A 22,245-nucleotide genomic window follows, 5' to 3' on the forward strand; every position below is an offset into this window, starting at 1 on the left:
TTAAAACCCACAGGTCTTGAAGAGTCAGAGCAAGAATTGATCAACGCTGGTGTGCTATGCGTGTGTATTGTCAGCTAATGAGCTATGAGATTTGCCACCTGTTTGGGGAGTGTTGCTGAGAGGGTGAGCAGCTGCCCATGTGTGTGTTGGTGGGGGAAGGCGGGCGTAAAGATCTGTAATTTGCAGACTCATTATGTATAATGGCATACTCACCCGGTACCCTCCCCCAGGATCGGTATAGCCCAGGCCTGCACTGAACCGGGGCCGCTGTCATTCTTAGTGAGCTCATCCCTCTGGGGATATAAACAAAAGCTTTACAAGACATCGAGAGGGACAGATTAGATCCATCCTTGTATTGTGTCAAAAAAATAGTTAATTAATATTCTTAGCTGGAGCAATAACAGCATTATTTACAAGTGACTTCTTAAATCTAAAACATAGAGTTTTTTCACTGTTTGTGGACTTAATTCTTTATTATTATTGTGCTCTGGAACACACGGGACAGGCAAGCTGCCCTGCTGCCCATTCTGCAGGCGCCCAAATGTCATGCTTTGAAAACATGCTAATGATGTCATCTTTCTGTGATGTGCCAGAGAGGAATGCAGCTGTGTCTTACTGCCCTCCAGTGGGCAGATTGTGAATTACATTTATGGTAGATTTACAGTTTGCCATTCAAAATCTACCACTTTTAGGACTGAGTGGTCTAATCTAAACGGATTATTAATTACACATGCCACACAAAGTTAAAAAATGTGTGTGAATTACTGTATAAAATATATTGTACGGTCCATAATCGCACAATATTCTAAACACTATACGTGACCATGGACGATAAAAACCAGTCTTAAGGGTCAATTTTTCGAAATTGAGATTTAACATTAACTGAAAGCTGAAGAAATAAGATTTCTATTTCTATGGTATGTTAGGATAGGACACTATCTTGCGGAACAACAACTGTTTACAAAGCTGGAATCTGAGGGTGCAAAAAAAGCAAAATATTGAGAAAGTCGCCTTTGAAGTTGTTAATCTGAGGCATTATAGCAGGCCATCCACTCACAAAAGAAAGTTTTTATACATTTACGGTAGGAAATTTATAAAATATCTTCATGGAACACAATCTTTACTTAATATCCAAATGATTTTTGGAAAAATCTGTATTTTTTACCCCAACAATGTACTTTTGGCTATAACTAAAAACGTTCCCGTGCTACTTAAGACTGGTTTTGTTGTCCAGGGTCACATATAAAAGGCAAAATGGCCATTGCATATTGTTACTGTGTTTTTAATCTAACAAAATACAACTTTCTTTCTTTTCGTTTTATGTTAATACCGTGATATAAACACACAGCGTTCTCGGCCCAACAGTACTAATTGATTTTGTCATAAACTGTGCCCTACATTCTGCCCATTGGCGTGGTATTGTTTGGCTAATAGTGCTTTACAAGCCTGACACCAGTCAACAGATGGGCACCCTCCCCAAACCTCACAGCTGATCTGGACTGGTGTCAGCAGTCAAACACCATCCATCAAATGAGTGAAGATCGGGATATTAATTTGTTTAGAAAGACCCAACAACTTTGCAGACGCATCGATATTTTGAACATATGGGGCCGGTTTCACGGACAATGCTTAGTCCTAGACTTAAATGAACGTGTGACCTTTCTTAACTGAATATATCTGGCCCAGAAATATCTTCAAATATATCAGTGCCATTGTTTTGTCTCAAGATGGAGACCAGTAATGTATTCTTTCAAGGATTTTTTTTAGAACAATGTGAATATCTTAATTCAACTAAGGTATAATTCTGGTTTAAGCTAAACCGTGTCTGTAAAACCGGGCCAGGGTGTCTTGTTTTACATTGGGTGGGGGTTTTCCCATCAAATATCTAACAAAATTAATACAATATTACAGTATACCAGCACAGGAAAAATGATGGATGTCCAGATGGCTTTTAAATGATCACTTATCAAAGTAGTTTATGGTAAGACGTTATTTATTATTTCACATCTTCACAGCAGAATGTAAGAAAGTAGTCAAAAAGACACCAAGCACAAGTATTTAAATTACACAATATAAGCAGACATAAGGTTCATTTTGATTAGTTTAGATGCCATACCTCAACATACCTCTAGGGGCGGCATTGAGTCACATCTTGGTAAACTCATTCAAGTGCCTGAATGTTAAAACCTACCAGATTTATGGTAACAAATAATAGAAAACAAATATACCAGAGATGATTTTACTGCTTTAAATTTATTGCAAACACACTTTATGAAACAGTGAAATTAAATTACACATTTGGGGGTTATCAATTACTCTTTTTTCAGCACAACATTGACAATTGTACATTTTGAACTTTTTACAGAACAATAGCAACATGAAAATCTGCTTAAACATATTGTGCAATACTGTAAAATCCAAGTCCAGGACCAAAGCACCATGAGGGACTTCTGTCACATGGGTTGGTACATTACATACATGTATTTTATTAAATGAGTTCTTGAGTCCACTGTGCTTGACGTTTTAGCGCTTTCCTTGTTTTGTGGGCGGTTTGCGGCCTTTACCTTTAGGAACCTTTCCTTTTCCACCAGCCCTGCCTTTAAAGTTACCCTTTCCTTTACCAGACATGTTTCCTTTGCGCCCCTTCTTTCCAGGCCCTTTCTTCTTCTTTTCAGATGAGTCCATGTCCTCTTCCCTCATTTGTTTATTGACTGCTTTGGTGATGTCAAGACGTGGCTTTTTGCTGCCCATTAGTTTCAATAAATCCAGCTGTTTTTGCCTCTCGCCACTAAAGTCACCAATGACAGGCTGGAACTTTCTCCTTTTCCCAGTATTTCTGGGTGTCTTCTCCTTGGGCAGGTTCTCCTGAAATTTACCAACAGAGGCGTTGGATATCTTTGCAACGCTCGCAGCTTGTGCCAGCTCTGATTTCGATTGACGAGATGTGGGTGCGAGGCCCATGCCTGGCACCTTGATCTTCTGAGCTCTGGCAATGTTTTTGAGTCTGTTGAATTCGTTTTTCGCCACCCTCTCCTTCTTGGCCATGTTCTTCTTTGCAAACTGGTCTTCCTTGGGATCTGCATTCTCCGGCACCTCTATCAACCATTCCTTGGTGTCATCTTTGGCACGTTTGTACCCCCATCGCCTTTTCCATTCCTTGTGAACTTCATCCCACACCAAGTTGGTCTTCTTCTTCTTCTGAATGCCTTTCAGCTTCGCAAACTGCTCCCATTTTGTAGGAGGCTTTGGTTTAGGTGGAGGCTTTTCTCTGGGCAGAGGAGTGGTCGGCTCTGGGAGTTTGGCCACGATCACGTCTTTAACTCTCTCTGTTGGAAGTTTCCATAACTCGTTGATGAGCAGTTGCGTGTTTTCTCTTGCCAAAGACCGAAGAAGATCCTCCCGGTTGTTTCCTTTAAATTCCCGCGTGTCTATCCGGTTCTTATCAAACGCAAGTAAATGACCCGGATCAAATTCGAGATCCAAATCCTTTTGAACTGTAATACTTTTGAGCTTTTCGGCCTCATCTTTCTCAGCCTTAGCAAGCACGTCTTCTATACTGCACGAAGCCATGTTGCCTGGTATTCTCACATGTGCTTTGCTCGGCGGAAGTAGTTTATTTCAAAATTAAAGACCCTTGACGAGGGTAAAGCCCCCACTGGTACTAAATATAAATTAAAAGAATCAAATAAAAATCTAATAATAATATTTAATAGTTTATTGCGAAGCTATTTTATATAATGATATAGATAAATGTCAGTCAGCCACATTTTAAACATGCTAAAGCGTATCTTAAGCGCGTTGCTGTTGCAACGAGTACTGACAAACTCTACGGACGTCCCATCGGCTCTGTGGCGCAATGGATAGCGCATTGGACTTCTAGATTGTTGAATGGGGTCATTCAAAGGTTGTGGGTTCGAGTCCCACCAGAGTCGAAGCTTTTACATTCAAAATGTCTAAAATGGCCAATTGCCAAAAGTTTCTTTAAGTTCACATGGTTGAAAAAAATGACGACTTCAAACATTCAACACAATTATTGATTCTTATAGCAGTAACAGTTCTATGCCAACGGCTGAACATTTCATAGTTTTAAAGTTGTAAATTGTTTAATTTATATTTTAAAACAATAATGCAAGACCCAAACACAGATAGAAAAGACATGGTTTGGAACTCCGAATGTGTTTAATTGTACATTCTTATATTATTTAATTTATCTCACATATCTGACAACCAATTATTTTAATAACTTGTTTGCAGTCAGTGGATCTTCTGATATGCAGCAGTTCTTTATAAAACGACAGTAAACAATTTGACAAATTTCACTTCAGAGTAAAATAACTTCTGATTTTCGTTTAAATAGATTAGATTGGCCGGGCGACGTCAATACGTCATTTCCGCCGCTCGAGTTTCCCCGGGAAGACGCTTTGGCGCGGAACCTGTTGTATTGCCTCCGCGCTTCTGAGAGAAAGAAAATCCTCCCGTTACCTCACACGAAGTACTTACATTAATAACTTAAGTTAATGGCTCCCGTTTTAAATTCCGATAAAGACACGGACGGCGGAGATTACGGTAAGCGTGTCTCACTGTTATTAGAATGCAGAATATACTGATTCAGTTCAGTTAGTGTGTTGGTGTAGCTGCTGACTAAGTTAGCGTCAAAATAGTAATGTCAACAACGTTATAGTATTAAATGTTTTCGCTCACAACGGTATATTGATTATGAGTCGTGGAATTATATCTTTAACTAATGCATATGTGTATTCTAGCAAATATTTAAACGTGGGTCAGTTTTGGTGAGTTGTTGTGTGAAAGTGAAGTGTCAATATGACACTGACAGAAGTTTAAGTCATGATCTCTGTTGCTTAACCACATTGTTATTTTATGCGTCGTTTTATAATTTCTTTCATCATTTCAATACTTCCTGTGTGCACCTGTAGTTAAAATACAGGATGTCTGTTTAACTGAGGGCTCAATAATGGTGTCATTGGGATACTTTTAAATGTATGTTAATAATAGCTTAAAAAAAATAAAGTCCAGCTTTCATTTAGGGTGTCATCCTCTGCCTTTTATTGTACTGTTATATGGTTGAAGCTGGTGTGTTCAAGAGGTCTCTAGGTATTCTTTCATTTGAATTTGACTGAAACCTATTACATCTTCCCACTAGATGCATCTGACACATGTGGCATCGCTTCCTCGCGCTCAAGGCGAGAGAAAAAAGAGAAAGTGGGGCGCAAGTCGGCTTTGGAACAGCTTAAACGAGCCAAGAAAGGAGAGAAGGTTAAATATGAGGTAAGTCAGTTGTTGGTGTATTCGTCGTGCACGAAACCACTTATGCTTTGTTTCCATTACACCTCTTCTCATGTTGTGTTGTGATCAGGTGGAGGATTTGACCAGCGTGTATGAAGAGGTGGATGAAGAACAATACTCCAAATTAGTGCGTGAGAGGCAGGATGATGATTGGATCATTGATGACGGTCAGTCTACTTATTGACTGTTACATCATTTATGTTATTATAGGGATTGGGTATGTGCGGAGACGTCATTGAAAGTTCTCAACTGAATGTGTCTGTTTCCTTTGTCAGATGGGACGGGTTATGTGGAGGATGGTAGAGAGATCTTTGATGAAGAATTGGAGGATGACGCTCTGGAGAAGGCTACAAAAGGTAAGCGAGCACAAAGCATTGACAAGGTGTTACAATCACAAGTGGATGTTTCTAGATAAATCAGTTTCGACGGCGGAATCCGGTTGAAAACATTGTGTGAATGGATCACTGAAATCATGCGAGGATGCAGTCGGTACCAGTTTCTCTGGGTTCTGTAGTATAGAGCAGGCCCCCAGGGGGCCTCCAGAAGGTTGCAAGGGGTCCCCCAGTAAAATGATAAGTCCAAAGTGTTTATCTGCTTTTTTTGCTATTGATAGTCTCCAGAATTGTTTACATTTTAATCTTTCTGGTGAGTTTTTCTCACTATGGTTTCTTTGTTGGGACTCAAAGTGAAATTGTTGCCGACTATTTACGTTTAGAAACAATGTGTTGTATTTATAATATCCTATTTACTATTTATCTAAGAAATTATAACCGTTTATTTACACAGAAAAAATAAAGATTGATATATATTTGAGAAAAGACTAATCATATTTGGGGTCCTTGGCATCATACAGCTTGAAAACCCCTGGTATAGAGCACTGCTCTTCAAATGTTCTTTTTATTTCTCTCAAAAACAGGCAAAGCAGGTGGAAAGGCAGGAAACTCAAAGAAGAATGTAAAGAAAATGGCCGTCAGTAAACCCAACAGCATTAAAAACATGTTCATGAACAGCAATGTGAAGAAGCCGGCTGAGGTAAGAAACACTGTGACTTTATCACTGTTAGTTTACTATATGCAATACACACTTTTTTTAGTTGTACCGGCACACAAATTACACTTTTAATTATAATTTCAAAGCAATATAAAGTGTATCTCACATGTGTAAGATGCAGTTGTTATAGGTGTATAATTTGCCCTGTAAAAAGTGACTTTGTTTTGTTCAAATGGTAGAAAGATGTGGATTTGTCCAAAGATGATCTGCTGGGAGATATTCTACAGGATCTGCACTCTGAGGTAAATGTTTATGGCTGGTTGTCTGTGTTTAAAACAAACATATACTGTAGATGTTGTCTACAGTAGCTCCAGTATGTCAGTCATTGCGGGTTAAGCTGAAGGTCATTGTAATGTTTTTTTCCCCCAGAAACCACTTGTGCTCACCCCACCACCAGTAATCACCTTGAGGAAAAAGAAAACGTTGGGATCCCCTATGAATCCATTTTCAGTTAAACCACAGGTGCCAAAGGTAGTATTTCCTTTTGTGAAACGATAAACTGATTTATTCTGACATCGCGGTAAAGACGTTCAATTACTGTCAGTTCTCCTTAAGCTACAGTTTTTCACTTAATGGCTAGTTACCGCTTTGCTAAGCTTTGTTACATCTCTAAGGTTAGCTAGGGTTTGTCATATAATGTCACTGTATAAACCTCTATTGTCCATCTCATAGGATTCACCTGAAGTCCAGATATCAAAGCCCAGGCCTTCAGTGACACGGGTTCCTCCTGCTGAGTTTTCACCCAGACCTGCTGCTCAAACCACCTCCAGTAAACCAGCTGCCACACAACAGATAAAGAAACCCAAGAAAGAGGAGCCTAAAGGCAGGCTTTATCTACCCAACTTCTATATTACAGTAATGTTTTGTATTAAAACCAAAAAGGTTGCTAATATTAGTTATTAACTTTTATAATTAGAAGAGGAAGTTGAGTTCGATGAGATGGATTTTGATGAACCCATGGAGGCAGAGAACCAGGAAGAGGAGCCGGTGAATTTAAATGTGGAGCCTGAGGCCGCGCCTACTCTTAAAGTGGAACCCAAAACTGAGCTGAAGGAGGAGATGTTGATGTAAGTCAGCCCAACAAAGGTCTTTGAATAAGTGTACATAGTCTTTATTTATACTGTTTTTGGTTTTCTCCTTCTCCAATTTAGAAATTAATTTGATGAAAGGCGTTACAGAGTTGAGACTATAAAATGCCATTACTGTCTTGTTTGTCCTCTGTCAGATCTGGAATGGTTGGTGGTATGGGTTGGGAAAAGATGGAGGAGGCTGACCCCATCGAAACTCATGTGGAAGTGCAAGTGGATGCCAGTCACTTACCTCTGGTGGAGGGACCTGATGGAGATAAGGTTTTCCGTTTCTACTGGCTGGATGCTTTTGAGGACCAGTACAACCAACCTGGTCAGTTTTTTTTGTCCATCCAATTCTTTTCTATCCAATTTTCCGCCTCACTCACATTCGAGCTGATTAAGGCCTGTGTAAACTGCACTTGTTAACGGAAGTTTTCATGCTTGCTACAAAAATAAAACTGTAACATAACTGCCATAACAGTTTTAGTGTATTGTTTTTGGTAACGTATGTTTTTTTCCTCTGTGTAGGTGTGGTGTACCTGTTTGGAAAGGTGTGGATTGAATCTGCAAAAGCTTACGTAAGCTGTTGCGTTGCTGTCAGGAATATTGAGAGGACATTGTATCTTCTGCCCAGAGAACATGTGAGGCCACCCTTACTGAGTTTATTATTTATCAGGTTTTTTTATTTGTATATATGTGCTTGTAATGCAAAAAAACAACGTATGTTCATTTATGTATTTGGTGTGAAATTAGAAAGTAAATCTGGCAACCGGTGAGGTGACAGAAGTTCAAGTAGGAATGATGGATGTGTACCAGGAGTTCAACAGTCTTTCTGAGAGGTTTAAAATCATGAAATTTAAGTCCAAGGTAATTATTGGTTCTCTGAGTATTTTCGAAGGGAATGCTTTGTCTGTTTGAAACCACAAACATGATCACATCTCTTCCTGTTTAAACAGCCAGTGACCAAGAGCTATGCCTTTGAAATGCCAGATATTCCCTCACAGAGCGAGTACCTTGAAGTCAGATACTCCGTGAGTAGACATACCTTACATGAAGGCACTGTAATATTGACTTTAATGGGACATTTGTAAAAGACAGTTTATTTTTAATCAAATGTGGGATGTTGCTGCAGGCTGAGCTTCCTCCATTGCCATCTGACCTGAAAGGCTCAACGTTTTCCCATGTTTTTGGCACCAACACCTCCAGCTTGGAGCACTTGCTGCTTAACCGGAAGATCCGTGGACCTTGCTGGCTAGATGTCAAGACTCCTCGTATGTAATACGTCATGTGATCTTCTCGTCAATGTCATTCAAATAACTCAACATGCGGTAATGGTTTAATACATTTGCTCTCTCCATCACCTCTAGAGTTGAGCAATCAGCCTATTAGCTGGTGTAAAGTGGAGGCCATAGTGCAGAAGTGTGATCTGATCTCAATCGTTAAAGACCTGCCACCTCCTCCCCTGGTCGTCATGTCCATAAGCCTCAAGACTGTTCAGAACCCAAAGACTCACCAGAATGAGGTAATACTATTAAAATGGAATGGGAGGGAATGCCTCAAGGGTTAAAGTTGGCCACAGAGACCTCTTGACTTTAAACATCTGCCTGCAGGTGTCTTATAAAATACAAATGATGTTTTATAGTTTCAATTGTGTTTTTTATCAGACCCTTACTTTGTGTTTTTTTCCCGCGGTAGATTGTTTCCCTCGCTGCCCTTATTCATTATAGCTTTTCCCTGGACAAAGCTCCACCACGACCACCTTACCAGACCCATTTCTGTGGTGAGTTCTCTAGACCGCATAGATTCTGGTATTTTATCATTAAACATTACAACTTGATTACTAAACGTAAACAAGTTTTTCATATCTTGCATATCTGATTATTTCTCATTAAAGTGGTGAGCAAACCCAACGACTGCGTCTTCCCATATGATTTTAAAGATGCTGTCAGGAAAAAGGTAATGTTTGCTATTTAACTCACCAAGCAGTAGTTTGCTTTGTTTTAGTGTTTCTATGTAAAATAACACATTTGTGCCAAATCAACCTTTATTGTAGATGTTTGTTTTATGCAGAATGGGATAGTAGAGATAGCAGGCACAGAGCGTGCACTACTGGGCTTCTTTTTGGCCAAGATGCACAAGATTGATCCAGATGTTTTGGTGGTAGGTGCAGTAAACTAGCCTGTTGCATTGAAGAAATGTTGCTTTTTATCCCCGTTTTACCTCATCGTCTTTCCTATTACAATGTTTTAGGGTCATGACATCTTTGGGTTTGACCTGGAAGTGCTCCTGCAAAGGATTACCGTGTGCAAAGTGCCACACTGGGCCAAGATCGGCAGGCTAAGAAGAGCCAACATGCCAAAACTGGGGGTGAGAAGACCTCTGTGCAGTCTTTTGTCATGTCAAATGTTGCTTTATTCTCCAAGCAATGTTTTTTATCCAGTCCATGTGGATTGCGTTTTTAATGTCAGGGTCGCAGCGGCTTTGCAGAGAAGAGTGCCACTTGTGGGCGCCTGGTGTGTGACATTGAGATCTCTGCCAAAGAGCTCATCCGGTGTAAGAGTTATAACTTGACTGAGCTGGTGGCCCAGATCCTGAAGACGGAGAGGGTGGTGATGCCTCCAGAAAACATCAGGAACTTCTATAGGTTGGATATTACCTGTGTAGTGTCACTTGCGAATCCATGCAATGGAAAGTTCTGTGCCGTGTAGCATTCTAGTTTTTATCTGGTTTTAATTTGAGCTATTTTTCCATTTTGTCAATAGTGACTCCCCTCACCTTCTCTACCTTTTGGAGCTCACCTGGATGGATGCCAAGCTTATCATGCAAATCATGTGTGAGCTGAATGTGCTCCCTTTGGCAATGCAGATCACAAACATCGCTGGTAATATCCTGGTAAGATACCAATGATCCTTTTGCTCACTGCTTAACCGCCTTTGTGTTAATGATGTTAAGTAAATGTCTTTTTGGATTGTTCTGACAGTCTCGCACTTTGATGGGGGGACGTTCGGAGAGGAACGAGTTCCTACTGCTCCACGCATTCCATGAAAGGAACTTCATTGTTCCAGACAAACAGTTCTTCAAGAAGCCGCAACAAGATCCTGTAGGAAGTCCTTTCTTACTATTTATTACAATAGTTAAACTATATTTGGCCTTAATTTATTCATAATTTTTTCCATTTGTGCTCTCAGAGAGATGAGGATGTTGATCCTGGTAAAGGCAAGTCGAACAAAACGAGGAAGAAGGCAGCGTATGCTGGAGGTTTGGTGTTGGAGCCCAAAGTTGGTGAGCGCTAAGTTACAATCTTTGCATGCACCACTGGCATCCCGTATGTTTGTGCTCTCTGGCTCAATTATTCTGTCCTCTATCCCCAGGTTTCTATGACAAGTTTATTTTGCTGTTGGACTTCAACAGTCTGTACCCTCCATCATCCAGGAGTTTAACATCTGTTTCACGACTGTTGAGAGGGGTGCTACCAACTCGCGCAAGAAAACTCAGGTATGCGGGGACAGCCATGTCCATGTAGGTATCGGAGATGTGATTCAATTGTAACATTTTTGAGGGCTACAGCATCCTGTCAACTGTTCCCTTGGTAACAGGAGGATGATGATGATGAGATTCCAGAGGTGCCAGATCAAAGTCTGGAGATGGGTGTTCTTCCCAAAGAAATTCGAAAACTAGTGGAGCGTCGACGTCATGTCAAACAGCTAATGAAGCAACAGGACCTCAACCCTGATCTTTACATGCAGGTATGTGCAAGGCCTATGCTCCTTTCTGAATTTATAACAGATGTGATCTTAGATCTTAAATAAACTGGTAACACTTTACAGTAAGATTGTATTTATTATTTTTCGTAAATACTAACAATGAGCAATATCGTTTTTCAGTATTTATAGTGCTATGTCAGTTTTGTTTACGGATAATACAATTATTCATGTTAGTTCATGGTGCATTAACTAATGTTAACAGTTACAGTTTAACCTTGAGCAGTTGAAAATCGATTATAATATGTGATGATTCAAGTCGATGTTAAATTAATTGCAATACATGTTTTGAACAGCAGGGGCCGCTTTGTCTGCAAACTTAAAGGTGGATATGCTGATATTTATTAAATGTAAAAAAATCCTACAAAAGCACAGACAAAGTCTTAGTTTGTTTATTTTAAGTAATGAAATTAACTTATGTTAATAAATGCTGTAAACATATTTGTTGTTAGTTTATTTAAGGTACTGCTTAAACTACTTATTTACAAATGCAACCTTATTGTAAAGTGTACTTTGTAAAATTACTTGAAGTGGTTGTACGCGTACTAGCACTGATGGTAAATGTCTTCCCATAGTATGATATTAGACAGAAGGCCCTCAAGCTGACGGCTAACAGCATGTATGGATGCCTGGGATTTTCCTTCAGTCGCTTTTACGCCAAGCCTTTGGCTGCACTGGTCACTCATAAAGGACGAGAGGTATGTGACACCCTGTTTAATATAATGTGTACATTTACATACTAATGGCAAGATATTAGTACAACAACACCACATACACAAAATCCTGTAACCTTACTGAATTTAAAAGCTAGTAAATCCTTTGTGTTGGGTTTTTTGTATGTATTTTTCGGTCCAATTACTGGTCAGATTAATTGTTCAATTGGCGTTTGTTTTGAAGGATGTTTTTTTAGTAGAGGTATTGCACCTCAATTAGGACTTTATGTAGTTTAAATTGTTTTTAGAAAAACAAAGTCTGTCCCTAACTGTTGATATTTATGATGACCATAACATTTTTAGGCTTGTAGTGATCATGCAGTTTCCCAAGGCTTCCACTAGAGGGCAGTCTAGCCCAGTCCTCCACCCCAAGATTTCTTTTTTGAGGGGGCCCATCATGTATATGTATATAGCCATTTCATTAGGTTTCTGTTTATTACTAAAATGATACACCTATATTATACAGCACATTTCACCGTTTTAGCCAACATCAAAGGCTCTGCTTATTTTGTTTTTCTCCCTTGTTAACCGCACCTGATTTAAATCACCAGCTCGTCAGAAGAGCGCTGCATGAATGAACTGTGTCCGATTGACATGGTCCATACGCAGGGTTCACGACTGTCTGCAGCGTCTTCACACTCGCCCAAAACTTACTACGGAAGGTTGAAAGGTTATCTAACCGCAATCATGAGATTTGCGTGTCGCGCTTTTTGCACTTCAATGCCCTTTATGTCCACTTCTCAGGGCTCTTATGGGCAAATTGAACAATATACAAAATATGCATAGCTGGGCGTCATGAGGACCAGGAATAAGAAGCGCAGTGGCGGCTACCAGTCAAACTATTGGCTTACCTTTTACATGTCAAGGCGGAGTGTTCGAGGGTGAGACAAGTTTCTGTTGAGAAAAGTCTTTCGACACTACAAGAAGTCTTTAGCAGTCTCCTCATTTTCATCTTGCTCATCTTTTTTAAAATTATGCTCTCGCCATCATAAGGTAAAAATAAAACTGCACAGAAGATGCTACGCACAACACGTGACATGATAAAACCAATAACTTTGAAAAAAGCGGGGAGCACTGATTGGTCAATCAACCGGAGTAAGAAATCAAAAATTCTTTATTTTTGGCAATCAAAAATCTGAGGGGGCCGTACATGTAAATGAGGGGGCTACGCTTCTGCTCCACCCATGTCAGTCAGCTCCTCAGGCCTTTGGCTCTGATTTCACTCCCCTCCTCATGAGCTTCTGTTCTCTTTGTGCTTTAACCAATTTGACCGATCTCTTGTTCTTTTATGCCACCTTGTCATGATTGCCAGCTACCTGCACTTGACTTTAATGAGACCAGACTTTGAAAGGCCAGTGGGGTGTAGAAACTGTGACACATTTGCGTTCTTTCCTCTCCCCTTTCGTATCGCCACTGGGCGTTGTGGGGTATTGTTCGAAATTGGGGGGAACCAATAATTATGTTTGCCCCACCATTCAACCTGTAGGTTTCGCTACAAAAAAGTGTTTGATAAACGGATACATCCAAAGCTTAACAATAGGAAAAATGAAAGGGATGCTGAATCAACTGGAATTAGTTGTGGCTTGTGACGTGGATTGCATGTGAAGCTTCAGCTGTGCAGTTCTAATCCACTTCACTCAAATGTGTGAATATTAATACTCGTTTTTTTCACGTTGGGGAGCGCAGCTTGACTCAAGAGCCCTAATTACTCTGATTAGTCTTATTGTGATACATATTCTCCACTGTCAACCTGCCTGGTGTCGGACTGTAGAGAGAAATTGAAAATGCAGGGGGGGGGGGGCGGATGGCAGACGCAACAAATACTTGCTTGTTGCTTTACATCGACCCTGACATATGAGACTAAATTTGTGCACTTCGTGCCATTTATATTTTGATTGAGTGTCTGTGTTTATTAGCTGGTGCTGTTGAGAAACGTGTTATCGATAGGCTTAAGTTTTTTTTTCCATGGCCATAAAGATGCTTGATTTGGCCTCCACGTAGATGCCCTCCAGAGCTTCTCGTCTTTCCTCAGCCTCATGATTGGTCTAGGGTAAAGGGATCAAGACAAGCCCCCGATGATTCTCAGCTTGTTCAAATATGCAGGTTCCCAGAGCCTCGATGGAGATGACGGCCGTTTGGCATCAGCTTCCAGGGTCCGTGGGATGAGTCGGAGAACATTAAAAAATTTTAGAGGGTGAGAAGTCAAAGAGGCAATTTTCCTTTACTGTCTTCCAGTGGTGCCAGAGATGCAGAATGTTGATCGTAACCGTTGTCTAATTTGACAATTGAGTTTAACGATCGTCAAACACTAAATCCTTTAAGTCGGACAGTGGGTTGGCTCCGTCGTATGATGGATGACCGGCTTGTCTGCACCTTCATTGTTTTGAGATGAGAATTGCAGGCGCTCTGCTTTTAATAGAGTTAACTAATGCTTTCTGAGAAGCTAGCTTAGTGCTAACCTGCCACAGAGGTGTAAATTCAGCCGGCAGGTGTGGTGAAGTGGGTTGAAGTCTAGAGCAGTTGGAAGTTTAAGTGAGTTTTATTAAAAAATATAGTAGGAATTACCATGACCAGCTGAGCACCTTGCCACACAAGTAATTGTGGGCCTTTCCTCTTCTTTTTTAAAAATTGTATTTCGTTGTTTGCCATTAAAAATGATGTTTTATTGCATCCCGTTTTTAACTAGAAGAACTTGTAGAGGCAAAGGGAGGTCAGCAAAGTTTCTCATTTTTAACAGCTAAGCTTTTTTAAAACTTGACGGTCCTTGGGATTTAATGACACTGCTTTAAGCCCCTGCAATTTGGCTTCTTTTGCTACATGACAACTTGGGGAAATCCCCTGCTAGACCAGTTAGCATAAGCCGCTTGCGTTCAGCCTTTACCAGCGCTCATGAAGTGACGTCCCGTGGCCCTTGACCTTTCCAGAGAAACATTTGTTCTGGTGCGAACCCTGCACGCCCCTGGTATGAGATGCATGCCATGGAATAGGCGTTTAGGGTTTCATGCTGAGGGCTCGCTCCTGATTGATGTGCCCACGTTTTATTTTCAGTTCTTTGTGCGGCGGCCAGTGTGAAAAACGGACCTTCAGCTGTGGAGCTAGAGGGGGTAGGGTTGGGTCCAGGGTTAATCGAGTGATGTTTACAAGTTCTGTCGCTACGGACTGCTGATTGTTGTGGAACGTTAGTTGGCTGACCTCTCACCCCGCCTTGCCGCCAGCCACGGACTCCTTTTTAACCTACGTTAGGGAAGTTTAAAAAAGGTAAAACAAAACCTATTATGTTGTCACGGACCCCATGTCCTTGTACTACGGATTCTTCAGATGTAGAGCGGCTGTTGGCGGGACGAGACTGGTGTGGGTTGAATTAGGTGTCACCTGAGTAAACATTGTTTCCTTGCTGTTCTCTCAGACGACACTTCCAGTTGTCAGAATCACAAAGGTCATTTTTAACTTTCCCAGAATAAGACATAGACGCCCCCCTCCTCCACTGTAGGCATTGTTGCATGCACTGTTTGACCCTGTGGTCTTTGGCGGGGATTTACTCCTGATATTGCTGGACTTAACAAATAGTCACAGAGACCGGAGAATATTTTTGGATTCGAGCGCGAGATGCGTTCAACTCGCGTTCCCCTCAAGTTCCTTCGGGAGCTTTGCACCTTTAATTTAGACCAGCTTTGTATGTGAAGTGTTATTCTTAGCTAATTTGGAGCAGCATCTTTGAACGTTGTTTGTGATTTAACAGCGCGCGTTTGCTGCCGTTTTACCCAGTCGTATTCCCGCTTACTGCCCCCCCAGATTCCAACAGCCATCATTACCGAGGGAGAGAAAGCAACGTATTGCTTTGATCAGGGGACATATTTCAATTTATCCCACATGCTATGAGGTCATCTGTCTCTCAGTCACTGATATCACTCTTGTTAATAAATAGGTGGAAAGAATTGCATCACCTCACACCACGTGTTGAGGCGTCGCTCAATGTTCCCATGATGCAGATTAGTCTTGTACACTGTGAAACGTCGTGTCGTTTTACACCACAGCCTCCTTTGAAAATACAGAACAACTAGCAGCTTGTCCATGTTAACATTGTTCAAGTAGATCATATGAATATAACAGGCATGGTTTGTTCTTCACGTTAGCCTTTATTTCATTGACTTATGATCATCTTATGATCAGGATGGGCATTTATATTATTTAGTAACTCAACAGTTCACCAAGTTGCAGAGGTTGGTGTCTACCGGAGTTCGTGTTTTTTTACACGAGTTAAAGTTTCTGAATAATATTAAAGGTTTGTCTCAAAACCAATGGTTCTGTTCCTATCACTCGTGCTTTGTATAGACTTTGCTGCCCCAAACCAAGAGTCATTGAGAAAAGTTTTGTAAACCGTTTTATGTTGAATCAGGCTGTAAGGTTTGGCCAAAAAGGAGGCCGTAACAGCGTAGTGTAATGTAAAGACTTCATTTGCCGTGTTTGTGTGTTGTCAATTTCAACATCATTCAGTGTCAATGTTTTAAAATGGCATAAAACACAAGTCTGACGAAGATGTTTATTGATTAAAACGTTGGCAGTTAATGTTCTATGAATAAAAGGAAAAGGAAGAATGTGTAGATTATCATTCTATACTTTACATTTTTGATCCTTGACTTGGCTAAAATAACGTTATTACTATTTTAAGTGGCTAATATTTTTTTTTACGAATGATATATGCTCATCTGCCTTGTGTGAAGCGACTTAATAAAAGTCTTTGGAATCGGATTCAGTGTTTGTCGGAGGTGTTATGTTGGGCTTTGGGTATGGGGATATGCATTGCTCTTTCGCACGATATTTTTACCCACAGTTCCAGATGCCAGGCTGCCCGCTAAAGTGATTTCAGGCAGTCGTATTAAATCAGAGAGAGGCTTTAGAGGATATTTTACCCCTTAGATCTCAGACCGCGTGCGATGAATTGCTACATGTGGAATCAGACCCATTTGCTTCCGAATGTATACGCACCTGTGTTTTCAAAGGTGTCTTTATAAATGACTGTCAATGTACAGTTGTCGTGTGTGCATTTGTGTTCTTCCTCTGGATCGTTTGTACGTTGTCAAAGAGATGACGTGGTTTCCTCTGCTTGAAGTATGCGGACATCTACCCTAAAAAATGTGTTTGCATGTTATGAAGGCAATTAATTTGAGTTTTAAATCTTCCTGTGTGTGTGTTAGATCTTCTAGGGATAGGATATAGAGATGACAGTGGACGTATTTCACTCTGACGGTGCTGTGTGACTCTTGCTATTTCAGGCAGAGGACTGTCATCCTCAAAATGCTTTTCAGCAGGACGCTTTTCAAAACAATCGTCACCAGATACTTTCTTTACAAGGTTTCTATGCCGCTCCTGGGCTTAAAATGCCGGCTATGATGTGTACCGAAGCCAACAGGAGGCCAGATGCCCTCCGGGTGAGCAAATGGCATTAGGGGGCAGGACGAATTAACCGTTTACAAGAGCAGCCGTGGACTTCTGTGTTTTTCAATAACCATTCCACAAGCCGCTTGAAATGGTTGGGAAGGGATAAATGAATGTGTTAATGACAGACCTGTTGATTATGGCAAAAAGATGGAGCGCCTTATGGAGAGACGGAGGCTCGGTGCCAAGCGCTACTGTCATGTCAGTCAAAGTGTGATCTGAGCCAGCTGCATTTGGTCGTTGGGTGGCAGTTTAAACACAGTTTTAGCTTTTGGATGCACTGCTGGATTTCACCCTCTTACAGCAAGTGCTTATTGGAGTCAATTTAGAGATATAAAGAAACTTGGATATGGTGTTTTTGTTTTGAGGTGTTTTGCCAAATTCAAAACTTGCTTTTCATTTGCAATGCAGGATACAGCATTAAAGCAACATGGCCCATCATTTTCATACTTTTTTTCATAATTATTCTACCAATTATTGTGAGCCAGGTTTTCCAGGTTCCACGTGGACCTCTTTTAAGTTTTTATACGAATGCATCTTCTGACAGGGAGGGTCCAGTCCCCTTTACTAACTTTCTTTCGAATGATTCTGCTGTGGCACAGCCGCTAGTTTGCTAGGCTTCATAAATTTACCGTCATCACTTGCCCTGTTATACGGAAATGCCAAAACTCTGACCCAGCAGGAAAGTCAGTGCTTTCATTGTCTGGTGCAGACAGTCGATTTTGTCTTTACTGTACTCGCAACTTTAAAGGACCAATGTGGAGTTTTAGCGGCGTCTAGTGGTGATCTTGCAAATTGAAACCAACGGCTCACTTCACCCCTCCCTTTCATAGCACTACATTGGCTGACACAAGACAAAGATGTCCTTACATTTTCTCTTATTTACCAAAGGAGATAACATATTTATGAAACGCACTTTGTAACGCAGTTTGTCCATTCAGGGCTACTGTAGAAACATGGCGAATTCCATGCAAGGGGACCCGCGGTGTATGTAGATAGAATTACGAACCGATTCATTATGTAGGGTCTTTAAACACCTCTGAAGACACAGTTATGTATATTATATTGCATTTCTGTCAATAGACACACAACACCTTTTTTTCCTTGTTTAATTAAAGTACACACTGTGCATACTAGAGTAGCTTTGTATTTACGGGTGTTCAAAGGTCTGTGTAGTCTTTTTTTGGGGGGTGTAGCTGAGATTTGCTAGAACATAAGTGTTCCCTCAGGTTTTTGTTGGCATGTGTTTTAAGAAGAGACGCTCGCCCTTCCTCTCTCATTTCTGAGGCTTGTTTTATACAGCTTGTCTTTCAGCCAGTCTAACAACCCTGCTCTCGGCCCGTCATAACAAACAGACATAAAGAGTCTTGAAAACTATACAAACATGAGATTTTTTTCCCCTCCTCTTTTTCCTTTTGTCTTTTTCTCTCCGTTGTTAATATAAGAATGTGTCAGCATTAAAAGTGTGGACATATCAACTTTGTAATGCAGTCAAGTGGCTGTAACTTTATGGCGCCCTGTAACAAACTTGCACCTGCTCAGGGTCAGACACAAACTCTGTCACACACAGACAGGTGTGCAGATTTATGTGTGCTCGAAGGGTACTGTTGGAGAGTCAGGCTGGAAACTAAATATCACTTTTTCTGTTGGTCATTTGAACAAAGCCCTAATTCTAAATATTCAATTTTGGTCCAAACTTGTCCCCTTTGTTTGTTTGTTTCATGGACGATACTAGTTCACCTTAAAAACGAAAACTCTGTCATTATTTACACACTCTCTTGTCGTTTCAAACCTGCATGACTACTTATGCAGAACACAAAAGACATTTTAAGAAATTCGGGTAACCCTTGGTCTCCATTGACTTGCATTGGTTTCCATACAATAGAAGTCAATGGGGAACGACGGTTTTTAGCAGCCAAATTTTTCAAAATACCTTTGTGTTTTGCAGAGGAACGATCATCACACAGGTTTAAAAAGACAACAGGGTGTGTAAATGATGACAGGATTTTCATTTTAAAGTGAACGTTTTCTTTAAGATTGGGTTTATTGTTGAGCACAGGTGTGCAGATACATTATGCAGTTATATTAAAACTTAAAAATGTTAGGAACTTAAAAGCGTAGACCTCGAATTTGTATGACCTGATTGTAATAGAGGAATTACAATTATATAAATTTACTTTTTTCATTTAGTCGATGCTTTTATCCAAAGGCAATGTTTTTGTGTATTCTGTAGTTATCTGTGTTTTTTGGAAATTAAAACCTTTGTGCTTCAATTGCAAAGCTCTACCAACAGAGCTAAAGGAACACTAGATCATAATTTGTCCGATGCTATATTGAAACCTACCTACAGTGTAGGGCTAGGCAATATATCCTGCAATTCTTATGCTCTATTTCTCAATGAATTATAGTAAAATCCCGCCACATCCGGAAGCCAGAGGGCGCTCTTGCGCAGAAACTCTGAATCTTAGAAACAGAAGAAGAACTATTAGTACCAGGAAATGCCAATAGTCATATTCCATCGCTGCTATTCAAACCTTTTTAGGTATTTTCGTGATAATAAAGTATATTTATAGTGATTATGTTTGACGACTGTTGCTTTTTCAAATGTACGTTATAAACTACTCAATCTCATAGTGACTTTAGGTCGAGCAGTACTTCCTACTGATCAGAGACCCGTAGTTCACAGAAGAGCTGTGCATAAAACATCGAATCGATTTAGACGTGTAACTAGTGTGAATCGTGACACATCGCTCAGCCCTAATTCAAGCCAAACATTTTGTCATGTTAGTATGCGTGTTCCCTTGGAATCGAACCCACAACCTTTGCCTTGCTTGCACAACACTTTGCCAGCTGATCTGCATGAACACTAATCAACCAGCTTTAATAATGAGAAAACACACACACACCATGCAATTCAAAATCTCTAATCCTGCCTAATTAAGTGCGTCTTACTCAGTGTCTCAGGGTGACCTTGACCGTGTTGGCTAATGCAGACAGCTATTCTGTTATTTCTAAGATCTGACCTCCTGCTTCCCTTAGGGAGGCATGCTACACCTCATAAAGCATGCTTAAGTCCTGCTCTGGTTTCAAGGAGTGGAGCACCCCGTGCTCCGAAATAGCTTCGTCCTTGTCCCTCAGGGGGCCGTGGCTTGGCTCTGATGTGTGCGCGCCGGGGACATGAATCTCGGTGTCTTGCTCGATTGCTGTTGACAGGCTGTAGCGTGTCTCGTCTCTTTGAGGCCTCAGATTAGAGCCGCTTATTTTCCTGCCGACCCCCTCACCTGTCCGAGTCCCTCTCGCGCAGAGGTCACCCCGCATGCCTGCACAGCGGCAGCGGGTGTATGTTTAAGGCTGGACACCCTGAGTAAACAGTCATTGTTGGTATGACACCTCAGATATGTACCGTCTCTCATTCTCTCTTGCTGTCCACCACTTCTAATGTAGAGCTTGTGTGTGTCTTTTTGGCTCGCTCTTTGTATTTAAGGCTTTCTTTTTGTGATTCCCCCCTTACACTACGCTTTCACCTCCCTCTTCATGCCCTTCATCATTTTCTTTTGTTTCTCCTCTGACAGCTGTGGTTTACATTGGTCTCCCTCTGCAGCTGGACAACCCTCCCTACCTCTCTCTCTCTCACACACATCATGCAGTCCAGTGGTGATTAAGACTATTAGGCCTTATAATGACTCGGCTGGTGTGTGGGTTTGGAGCCCCATTTCAGTGCAGCTAATAGACCTCTTAGCCAATTATCCTCCATTTAGAAGCAAATCACAGAGGCTTTTTCTCTCCCCCTTTGATAAATGTTGAATTACTGAATAGATTTGCTAATTAAATTCTTTGTGTGTTTTGCATGTGCGAGTACTCGCGTTCGCGTATCCGAGTGCGTGTATGCGCGCGGCGTTTTCTTTCATAGTATTTCTCGTTGACAGACGTTTGTTCTCCGCCGTGAGCCTGTTTGTTTGACGTTCCACTTTGACCGATTTGAAATTGATATTGTTCTCCGCCGGCTGTGACTCTGTGTTTAGTGTTTATTGTGTTTTGCCCTGACACGCTGTCTTTTGTCCCCTGCAGATTTTGATGCACACCAAAGAAATGGTGCAGAGGGTGAGTCGTGATTAGCGTACGTTACAGTAATAATTAAGCGGCAATTGCTGTGTTTATTTGTTAGCCGTGCGTGGGCTTGACGGTGTACCATTATTCAACCGCAGATGAATCTGGAGGTCATATACGGAGATACCGACTCCATCATGATCAACAGTAACAGCACCAACCTGGAGGAGGTCTTCAAACTGGGAAACAAGGTAAGGGAGTGGAGGAAAGGGAAGGGGGGTCTGAACGTCTCTGAGGAAAACGCAGTCTTTGTGATGCGCTAATATGCGTATGAGCGTGACACTAATAATAGAGACGTCGCTGACAATCAGGCAGAGAGAGAATTAAACCATGCATTGCGTTTGATCAGGGATGAACCAAAGTCGACTGTAACAAGAACCCCATCAAATGATTGTGTGTGTGTTTAGGTGAAAAGCGAGGTGAATAAACTCTATAAGCTCCTGGAGATTGACATCGACGGGGTGTTTAAATCCCTTCTGCTGCTGAAGAAGAAGAAATATGCGGCGCTGATGGTTGAGCCACAGGGAGATGGCAAATACACCACCAAACAGGAACTCAAAGGCCTTGACATTGTGCGCAGGGACTGGTGTGACCTGGCCAAGGAGTGCGGCAAGTCAGTGCGCTCAAATCTGTTTTTTTAGCTTTAAAGTCCACATTTCAAATACATTTACTAAATTGTGACTGCTCAATTTTGCAATAAAATAAAAATAAAATCTAATCCAGATGAGACATTTTAGAAAAGTGATATTCTAAAATCGAAATATTAACCGATTCTTCATAAAAAAGGTATAATCGATAGGCTTG

At 41.0% G+C, this 22,245-nt stretch overlaps 2 protein-coding genes and 1 non-coding gene across 3 annotated transcripts in view; 2 read left to right on the plus strand and 1 right to left on the minus strand.

Annotated features, from left to right (window-relative positions):
- Positions 1-2,234: 2,234 nt before the first annotated feature.
- rrs1 (ribosome biogenesis regulator 1 homolog) lies at positions 2,235-3,597 on the minus strand. The gene has a single exon (XM_056738422.1). It carries the CDS (start codon positions 3,568-3,570, stop codon positions 2,524-2,526), a length of 1,047 nt encoding a protein of 348 aa, XP_056594400.1. The 5' UTR covers positions 3,571-3,597; the 3' UTR covers positions 2,235-2,523.
- Positions 3,598-3,842: 245 nt separating this feature from the next.
- On the plus strand, positions 3,843-3,932 carry trnar-ucu (transfer RNA arginine (anticodon UCU)). Its single transcript is given in 2 exon segments — positions 3,843-3,879; positions 3,897-3,932. It is a non-coding gene; the product is annotated as a tRNA-Arg (tRNA).
- Positions 3,933-4,415: 483 nt separating this feature from the next.
- Positions 4,416-22,245, plus strand: part of pola1 (polymerase (DNA directed), alpha 1) — a 42,849-nt gene continuing 25,019 nt past the window's right edge. The window contains 30 exon segments of the mRNA XM_056739051.1: positions 4,416-4,566; positions 5,162-5,286; positions 5,375-5,471; positions 5,580-5,660; positions 6,221-6,336; positions 6,534-6,596; positions 6,724-6,825; positions 7,027-7,177; positions 7,271-7,421; positions 7,580-7,755; positions 7,953-8,065; positions 8,178-8,291; positions 8,381-8,455; positions 8,557-8,695; positions 8,792-8,946; positions 9,120-9,204; positions 9,319-9,380; positions 9,495-9,584; positions 9,675-9,791; positions 9,893-10,068; positions 10,187-10,316; positions 10,405-10,524; positions 10,613-10,706; positions 10,796-10,843; positions 10,846-10,919; positions 11,021-11,170; positions 11,761-11,883; positions 21,403-21,435; positions 21,540-21,632; positions 21,849-22,054. Coding sequence (XP_056595029.1) covers positions 4,518-4,566; positions 5,162-5,286; positions 5,375-5,471; positions 5,580-5,660; positions 6,221-6,336; positions 6,534-6,596; positions 6,724-6,825; positions 7,027-7,177; positions 7,271-7,421; positions 7,580-7,755; positions 7,953-8,065; positions 8,178-8,291; positions 8,381-8,455; positions 8,557-8,695; positions 8,792-8,946; positions 9,120-9,204; positions 9,319-9,380; positions 9,495-9,584; positions 9,675-9,791; positions 9,893-10,068; positions 10,187-10,316; positions 10,405-10,524; positions 10,613-10,706; positions 10,796-10,843; positions 10,846-10,919; positions 11,021-11,170; positions 11,761-11,883; positions 21,403-21,435; positions 21,540-21,632; positions 21,849-22,054 — 3,308 coding nt within the window. The 5' untranslated portion in view covers positions 4,416-4,517.

The sequence above is a fragment of the Triplophysa dalaica genome, chromosome 23 (assembly GCF_015846415.1).
Source record: "Triplophysa dalaica isolate WHDGS20190420 chromosome 23, ASM1584641v1, whole genome shotgun sequence".
In the NCBI taxonomy this organism is placed as follows: Eukaryota; Metazoa; Chordata; class Actinopteri; order Cypriniformes; family Nemacheilidae; genus Triplophysa; species Triplophysa dalaica.

What these genes read in the sequence shown, in the direction of transcription:
- rrs1 (XM_056738422.1), bottom strand. Translation starts at nt 3,570, where the DNA reads ATGGCTTCGTGCAGTATAGAAGACGTGCTTGCTAAGGCTGAGAAAGAT.